Source organism: Copadichromis virginalis, linkage group LG16, assembly GCF_057382275.1.
Source record: "Copadichromis virginalis isolate Kocher_CV1m ecotype Utaka linkage group LG16, C_Virginalis_male_GT1.1, whole genome shotgun sequence".
Taxonomy (NCBI): domain Eukaryota; kingdom Metazoa; phylum Chordata; class Actinopteri; order Cichliformes; family Cichlidae; genus Copadichromis; species Copadichromis virginalis.
The window spans coordinates 3,343,567-3,353,248 of NC_140633.1; the positions used below are offsets into that span (position 1 = coordinate 3,343,567).

The 9,682-nt window shown below is 44.7% G+C and overlaps 1 protein-coding gene across 1 annotated transcript; it reads right to left on the bottom strand.

Moving 5' to 3' along the window:
* LOC146690087 (trace amine-associated receptor 13c-like) lies at positions 1-1,115 on the bottom strand. Its single transcript, XM_085434887.1, has 2 exons — positions 946-1,115; positions 1-829 (listed from the first exon to the last, which is right to left on the bottom strand). The coding sequence occupies exons 1-2, from the start codon at positions 1,113-1,115 to the stop codon at positions 1-3; spliced, it is 999 nt and encodes a 332-aa protein (XP_085291013.1).
* Between the last annotated feature and the right edge of the window lie 8,567 nt (positions 1,116-9,682).

Genomic DNA, 9,682 nt, shown 5'->3' on the forward strand with positions numbered 1-9,682 from the left:
CTATTCTGTCACTTTGACTATGTTGGCATTCCTGGAGCCAGACTTCAGTATTTGAAATGTAACAATAAGCTTAATAGATTTTCTAAACCAGGGGTAGAATAAGGCATAGACGATAGGGTTGAGGCACGAATTAAAATAGAAAAGACATAAAACAAATGCAGAAGATGATCCGTTGAGGAAGGCATTCTGGCCTGTGAGTGTGACACAATAAAATGGTAAGGCGCATGACAAGAATGCAATTACAACAATACCAAGAGTCCTGGCTGCTTTCATCTCTGATTTCTTTGGATTTCCCTTCCTTGAACACTGGTATGTGACACCTGCAGTATGAGTCCGCATGGCCCGAACCTGAGACACAACCACTACAAATATTCTCAAATACAGAACTATAATGACAGTAATAGGAAGTAGGAAGTTCAAAGCAAGATCTGCAACATATTCAATAAAGTTAATATGGACAACACACTCTCCCACACAAGAATTAAACCTGCTTTGCTGTTTCAAGTTGTCCTTTAAGAGGAAACTACCAGCAAGGGCAGAAAAGCTCCAACACAGTGAAACACAGATCTGAACTCTTTTTGCAGTGACTTTGGTGGGATAATGCAGAGGATCACAAATGGCCACATAACGGTCAACTGATATCAGTACCATGGTTCCTATTGAGGAAGAGGTGTTAATTGTGCCAATAACATAATACAGAATACACATGAAGTCACCAAAATACCAGCAGCCGTCTATAAACATTATGTAAAAGAGCAAATAGAGACCCACAAAGAAATCGGAGACAGCCAGAGAGAGGAGGAGGAAGTTGGTGGGATTATGGAGCTGCCTAGAGAAAAAAAGAACTTGTTACTTGCAGCATAAATTCATAGTTGTTATTTTTTTTTTTAAGTTTTTCCTTAAAATAAGCTATTAATCTTTTAACTTTACAAAATATGTGGCTACTTGAAGTGGGAGATGGAGATGATGACCAGCAGGTTAAGAGTTGCAGTGAGCACAGAGATAGAAGATATTATCATGTAAATGAGCGTGGAAACTGAGACAGGATGCAGAGCCTTTCTGCAAGAGGAGTTGAGCAGATGTGGAAAGCAGAATTCAACTCCCTCCATCATCATCACAGGAGGTGAGCTGATTAGGTTTATCTTGTTCTTTTACTCCTCCCATGTTCTCTTCATTAAAAAAGGTCCCTCCTTCCACATATTTCCCATGTTGCTGTCTGTGTTTATTGTGCTATGGTGTGTTGATATCTGTGCATTCCTGTATTATCCTTCTGTGTTACACATTTCCATGTTTTTTTTCCTCGCTACCTGGCCTGACCTGTCTCCCCAGTGTGATGTTTGTGTATTGTATGTACGGTCGGCAAGGTCTGTCATCTTGGTTGTGGGAAAAAGATCTGCAACTGACAAATAAAGGCTATCTCATCTCATCTCATATTGAGCCCTATGTACATTTGCTCCATAAGGGTTCACAGACCAATTTTAGTATCTGTAATGGACAAAGGTGTTAAAAAATTGTTTGCCTCCTTCCTGAATTCCTTTTTTTTTGGTATATTTGTCACACCCAAATGTTTCAGATCATCAAACAAATTAAAATATAAGACAAAGATTACACAAGAAAACAAAATGAAGTTTCATAATGAAGGGCTTTATTATTAGGGGGCAAAAAATCAAATTCCAATCAAGCGTGTTGGAGGAATTTTGGCCCACCCATCTTTGCAGAATTGTTGTAATTCAGCCACATTGGAGGGTTTTAAGAGGTTCAAGGTTCAAGGTTCTTTATTTGTCACATGCATAGTTATACAAGTATAACACACAGTGAAATTTAGCCTGACACGCTCCTCGACATGTGCAAAAATATGTATATATATATATATATATACATATAGTATATACACTGGGTGAATGTGCAGTAGTAGCAGCAAGCAGGTGAATTCTGTACATTAATATGAATAGACATCTGACTATTTTACAGGATAGACAATATAAACATATTTAAATTTAAAGGAATTTGAAATGTACATTGTGTCTGGGTTTAGAGTGTCTGGAAGAGTCCTGTCTCAGTCAATTATAGATGATGTGAGAGGGCGGGTGTGTGTGTTTAGGGCTCGGATGGCTTGGGGATAGAAGCTCCTCTTGAGTCTCTCTGTCCTTGCCCAGAAGATGCTGAACCTTCTACCAGATTGCAGAAGTTGGAACAGTTTGTTGCCAGGATGGGACGGGTCCTTCAGTATCTGCGCTGCTCTAGTCCGGCATCTCCTGGTGTAGGTGTCCTGAAGCGGGGGGAGAGCAATCCTGCAGCAGCGTTCTGCTGTACGGATCACTCTCTGGAGAGCTTTTTGGTCCTTCACACAGCTGTTCCCGAACCACGATGTCATGTTCTGTGTGAGGATGCTCTCCACAGCGCCTGTATAGAAAATCCTGAGGATCTTTGGAGAGACCCTGAACTTCCTCAGTTGTCGTAGGTGATACAGGCGCTGCCTAGCCTTTTTGGTCTGGACCAGAATGTGGGCAGCCCATGTCAGGTCTGAGGAGATGTGGACACCAAGATATTTGAAGGACTGCACCCTCTCCACTGGAGCTCCATTGATGATAATGGGCTTGTAGTCTCTGTGCTGACCCCTTCTGAAGTCCACCACCAGCTCCTTGGTCTTGCTGACGTTCAGCTGGAGGTGGTTGTCCTGGCACCACGATGCCAGATTCTTCACTTCATCCATGTAGGCCGCCTCATCGTTGTTGGAGATGGCACCCAACACCACTGTGTCGTCAGCAAACTTCACAATGGTGCTGGAGCCATGGGTGGCCACACAGTCTGAAGTGTAGAGGGAGTAGAGCAGTGGCGAGAGGACACATCCCTGAGGTGCTCCTGTGTTGATGGTGATGCTGTTGGAGAAGCACCTGCCCACCCTCACCACCTGAGTTCTGCCAGTGAGGAAGTCCAACACCCATGCACACAGACGGCTGTTAAGTCCCAGATCCCTGAGCTTTGTGAACAGTCTGCAGGGCACTATTGTGTTAAACGCTGAACTGTAATCAACAAACAGCATTCGCACATAGTTACCCTGTTTCTTGTCCACGTGGCTGAGAGTGGTGTGTAGGACGTGGGCGATGGCATCCTCTGTGGATCTGTTTGAGAAGAGAAGATACGATAAGGTAAAATAAGATAAGATAAGATAAGATAACCTTTATTAGTCCCACACGTGGGAATTTTGTTTTGTCACAGCAGAAAATGGACAGTGCAAAGTTATATAGCAAAAATTAGAGAACACTGGAATACAATAAGAATATAAAGAAAGATACTGTACACAACTTTGCAGAATAGAATAGAATAAAATAAAATACTGTATGCAATAGAATCAAATCAAATCAAATAATATATACAATAGGATAAAAATAGAATACAAATCCTATATACAACTGAGTTAAAATACAACTTTGTCATAAAAAGAGTATTGCACTTAGTCTTATTGCACATGTGTGGGTTTGTGTGTGTTTGATCAGCTGCAAAAGTCTTTGTTGTGGAGTCTGACACCATGGGGGAAACCTGTGAAATCTCTCCGTCCCACACCGTGGGTGCCGCAGCCTGCCACTGAAGGAGTTGCTCAGTGCTGTCTGAGTCTCCTGCATGGGGTGGGAGATGTCGTCCAACAGGGATGACGCCATTCTCCTGTCACTCACTACCTCCAATGGGTCCAGAGGGCATCCTAGAACAGAGCTGGCCCTGTGGATCAGCCTGTTCAGTCTCTTCCTGTCCCTGGCAGAGATGTTGCTGCCCCAGCAGACTACACCATAAAACATGGCTGAGGCCACCACAGAGTTATAGAAGGTGTGTTGCCCTTAAGGCATTTCTCTGAATAAATAGGTTCATAAGTTTGAAATAAATAATTCTAAAAAGATTTGCCATTAAAAAATTAATATGTGTTGTTAAAATGAATAATTCATGCTTTACATACGTTTTGTTTAAAAGGAAAATATCGCTAAAATGTATTTCCTGTTCTGGCGGGGCACTTCCGGTTCCGGTCAAGCACTTCCGGTTTTGGTCAAGCACTCAGTTTTGCTGAGAAACAGGCTCCTCATGCTAAAGGCAGTATGGAGATGTAATCAAATGCCATCTACTCCGAATTATCAGGCTGGAACGCCGTAAGTTACTTTATATGACAGTTCATATAGATAGCTTTGGATACTAATGTATATTTTGCTAACATGAATGTTTTAGTGAGAGTAATGCACTTTATTGATGTAAACGTGCTTCTGCCTCTTGAGATGGAGTTTATTTTCTGTCATTTCAGTTTTCACCACATGTTCATGGAGACAATTAAACAAGCTGCAACTAAACTCCAGGGTCTTCATTTGTGGTTTAACTCGGTGTCACCAACATCCTCGTTGAAAACACTACAGAAGGTCTTCAGGAGTGAGCCCTTCACTCCAAAAGACCTGAGTCTCTGCAGCAGGCACAGCCTGCTCTGCCCTTTGCTGTAGAGGGCGTCTGAGTTATGAGTCCAGTCCAGTTTATTGTTTAGATAAACACCAAGGTATCTGTAGCTGTCCACAGCCACCTTGGATGTTCAGTGTTTGCAGTGGAGGATGCTTGTGCCTGCGGAAGTCTACCACCAGCTCCTTGGTTTTATTAGTGCCACTCCAAAGTCTTCAGTTTGTTTTCTCAAGGCATTAAGAGATGGTGTTTTTTGGATCATTGTCCTGCTGCAGAACCCAAGTGCACTTCAGCTTGAGGTCACAAACAGATGGCTGGACATTGGAACATGGGTTGTACTCAGTAGGTGTACTGCAAAAGTACAGCACCTGCACCCTAAGCACTGGCATCCAGCTCTAACTTGAACACGCGAGTAAAATCAGGGGCACCTAAAACTGGGGGACAGCACAACAGGGCTTTGGCTGAGTCAAATGCTTCCTGACAGTCAGAGTTCCACAAAAGGAGGTGTGACGGACTTGTCAACGCAGTCAAGGGAGTAACCGCTGTGGCAAAACCCACGGTAGTAGCCACACATACCCAGAAAACGGTGAAGTTGACGCCGTGTTGTTGGTACTGGGAAATCCAAAATGGCCTGGACTTTGGCCGTGAGAGGGCGTACCTGCCCCTGTCCCACCTGTTTCCCCAGATAGGTAACCACAGCTTTGCCGAACTCGCACTTGGCAAGATTCACTGTCAAACAGGCATCCTTCAACCGGGCAAAAACTTCCCGCACCATGTCCATGTGCTCTGGCCATGGACATGGTGAATAAACGACAATATCATCTTAGTAAACCTCACAGCCATGGACACCCAATAGCACCATATTCATCGGTCTTTGGAACGTGGCCGGAGCATTTCTTAACCCAAACGGCATCACAGTATATTGCAGGAAGTGGTCTGGTGTCACAAAAGCAGAGATCTCAGCCGCCCGTGGTGAAAGGGGCACCTGCCAATAACCTTTCAAAAGATCCAACTTTGTGACAAATCTGGCTGAACCCACCCTATCTACGCAATCATCCATGCGTGGGAGCGGAAAAGAGTCTGGTTTAGTGACGGCATTTACTTTGCGGTAGTCATTACAGAAGCGTGGAGTTTGGTCAGATTTAGGCACCAAAAGGGTAGGTGAACTCCAGGGTCTTAAGCTAGGGACTGCAAAACCATTCTTCAGCAAGTATTCCACCTCCTTCTTCATAACAGCCCGCTTTACTGGGTTGACCCGGTAGGCATGCTGCTTAATGGGCCTGTGGTCACCAACATCTTTATCATGCTCAAGCACGGTGGTTTGAGTCTCTTTTTGTCACTAAAAAGCATGGCATGGCCACAAATCAGACTATATATGTCCTGCTTGAGGGGCTCATCCAAGTAAAACAAATGAGCCTCAAGATCCTCCAAGATTTTTGAATTCTCTAAGCGTCCCCCAGAACTTGGTCCCTGGTGCTCATGCAACCCATCCACCTCAGGTTGGTAGGAGGGTGATCCCACCGTCACAACAGGGGAGCCCATGTTGGTGCACTTGGGGGTTTTCCTATCATACCTCTCCTTCATATTGCTCTGGGCATTAGAAAGCGAGCTACGTGCCAACTCACACGCAGCGCGCAACCTCTCCCTAAACGAACTCACATAATCAAGTATATTGTGCGCGGGTCTCGGCTGGTCTGCAAGCCACCTCTCCTGGAGCAGACGTAAGGGTCCATGCACAGTGTGTCCAAAAACCAACTCCGCCGGGCTAAAACCCAGGGACTCTTGTGTGGCTTCTCGAATGGCAAACAGCAACAATGGCAGGCCCACATCCCATTCTGAATCAGTTTCAACACAGTACTTCGGCAACATGGCCTTTAGAGTCTGGTGGAATCGCTCCAATGCCCCCTGAGTTTCTGGGTGATAAGCACTAGTCACCCGGTGCTTAACAGACAGTTCAGACATAACTTGAGCAAAAACCCTAAACAGGAAATTAGATCCCTGGTCAGTTTGAATGTATTTTGGTAACCCAAATGTAGAAAAAAACTGAACTAGTGCTTTCACAACGGCCTTTGCCCTGAGCGATCGCAGTAGAATATCTTCTGGAAACCGTGTGGTCGCACACATTATGGTAAGTACATACTGGTAACCTGCCTTGGTCTTCGGCAAGGGCCCTACACAGACCGCTATGACATGTTCGAAGGGCTCACCTATTGCAGGGATAGGATGTAAAGGGGCAGGAGGGATGACCTGATTGGGCTTGCCAGACACCTGACAAACATGACAGGACCGACAATAAAGAGCCACATCAGATTTAAGCCCTGGCCAAAAAAAATAGCGGAGCACTCTGTCATACATTTTTCTAATCCCTAAGTGGCCCGACAGATGATGCTCATGGGCAAGACTCAAAACCTGGGATCGGTACTCCGTCGGCACCACAATCTGAGTGACCACATCACCCTCTAACCCAGACACCGGAGTTCACTTGTGCAACAGAACCCCGCGGTCAAATTGGTAGGATGCAGGACCAGGTACAGCCACCTGCTGCTGGGCAGCAGATCGGCAGGCAGACAAAGTATCATCAGACTGTTGAGCCTCAACAAGCTGCTCCCTGTTCACTGCCAAACACAAGTCCTCTGATACTACACTAAAAACTTTAGATTTGTCACCGTCTACCTCCGGGGAAGGGCTATTATGTGACTCAGAACCATCCAAGAACGTCTCAGATATGAGAGATGAGATTTCTCTCAACTCAGGATGCCACCAATGACACAAGTTTCTCTCCATCTGTGCTACCCCCACGTGGGCAAGCCCGTGGGCCTCATTCACCTTCTGTTTCGCCATTTTGGCTGTTAACACGGGGATGCCTCCTCCTGAGCCTGTTTGACTTCCTCAGTCATGTTAGTGGACACTTCCTCTTCTGCAGTTACCTGTATCATTTGTCTCCGTCCTTTGTAGCCTGCCGCCTCCTTTGCGGCTTCATCTGCTTTCTGGTTTCCTTTTGCCACCATGCTGGTTCCTTGTGAGTGCGCTTTGCATTTTATGATACTCACCTCATCTGGGTCAGCCAAGGCCTTCTCCAGTTCCCAGTTTCGGTGTCAGGTGTCCAAGGCAACTCAGCTTTGAGATTTCGAACGCCAACTTGCTTCATTAGGCCCCTTAAAGGGGCAGTTTTACCTGCATAATCCGGAATGAACTGTCTGCTGTAACCTGTCAAACCAAGAAAAGAAAGCATTTCTCTCACAGTTCGCGGTTTTGGATGTGTCAGAATTTGGTCTGTGTGTGTGTTCATCAAACCCGCTGATTTGTGTGCGATTACCTGGCCAAAAATGTTACCTCAGGTCGAACTAACTGCAACTTTTCTTTACTCACTTTGAAGCCACCCTCTGCCAATCTATTCAACACAACGAGCGAGGCTGCTGCACAATCCGCTGCTGACGGGGCTGCAATGAGAAGATCATCAACATACTGTATTAATGTACATCCATCAGGCAAATTACATGTTGACAGGGCCTCTTTGAGCACCTGATTGAAAATGCCTGGAGAAAGTGCAAAGCCTTGTGGCTAGGGTTGCCAACTCCCTGAAAAATAAATAAGGGACACCTCGTGGCCAGGGCCGGGCGACCCAGTTGTCTTCACCCTTCCCAGTGTGGTGAATTTTCTAGCTCTTTTTTTGTGTGTGAAATTATTTTTTTAACCATTTGACTTGAAGTTGATTTAAGTAGATGCATATTCTATTCTTTGTGATATGAACACATGTGAAACAAATGATCATTTAGCCATTTATTTTTAGCTCAAAATGACAACATTAACACAGTAAAACAGGTCTCTTTCTTAAACAGAAGCCTGTCATGCTTAACTTTTGAGAATATAAGTAAATCTTTCTTTAAAAGCACTCTGTCCTGCTTAACTTAAAATAATAGAAAACAATAGAAAGAAAAATATTCTTGTAACAGTGCACATTTAGTGCATTTAGTACAATTGGCTTCAGTTGAGGTATTATTTCAGCTTTTCTAATGCTAATCAGCTGCTCCTGTTTGTAAACCCGCTTGTTCCCATGATTACGCATCATAACTCATCATCATTATTCATCTATGTATTACTTTTATGTATTAGTCATCAATTTGTTGTAATCATCTATCCTTGCAGTTGTTTATTACACAAAATAAATTATATTATCACACTTCTGGCCACATAGCGCTGATATTCACTGCACATGCCCATATTAACTTTTTCCAGCCAGGTGTTTTCCTTTTCCCATTCTTCCCTTTCTCTGAGGGGAACAAACATTGCTGCTCTAATGCTGGGCTCACACTGTGCGATTTTTGGCCCATTTTGGGCCGATTTTTGAGTGATTGGACCGATTTTGGCCTTCATCGTGCGTCGTGTAGTATACGTGGGGTAATGAGAAGTGATTAACACCTCACGACCAGCTCCCGATCATCAATCGCTCGTGAGGGTGTCACCACAGGCGCTCACACTGCTCACGCGCAAACGTAAACGTTGGTGAAAAAGATGGAGCAGCACGGCTGTGCAGCGTGTGATCTGGACACAAGCGATGGAGGCACAACTTGTAGAACTTTGGAAAGCTCATCCGAGCCTTTTCGATGTGGCATCACAAAATTATCACGACCACAACAACCGTGAAAACAGTTGGATTTACATGCTGCTCAATCACAGCTGCCTGATCAATGTTTTTCATTAGCAATTTAGCAAAGTTGATGGTAGTGGTGTGTCTGTGTGAGTGAAAGACAGAGAGAGCGAGCGACAGATTTTCTGTTATAACCTTCATGTTATGGAGGCACAGTGTGAGCACTCAGGTCGCATCAGAGCATCGGGCGGTATAGTGTGAGACCTGCATCGTGACCTACCAACTTCTAACCCCTGCGAGTCAATCGTGCAGTTTGAGCAGGAGCTGAATAACGTGACTGAAAAAAATCGCACAGTGTTTGCCCAGCTTTAGGTGTACTGTCATCCGAGACTTGCACCGCAGAGTCGGCGTTTGTTCCCCTGTTGGCCATGCTTCTTGTTGTGGTCATCTGTTGTCTTCCGGTATTTTCTCCGCAAGCGACCTTTCCTCGACCAATGAGATGAGCGGTAATCTGAATTGTCATACTCGAATTGTCATAAGTGTGCTGTCAGCTCATTGGTCACAAAGCAGGAGAGGGGCTGGGAATTATGTTTTCAAACAAAGTGTTAATTCCATAAACATTTATAGACTACTTTTGATTCTCACTGTATTACGGGACAAAGTGCG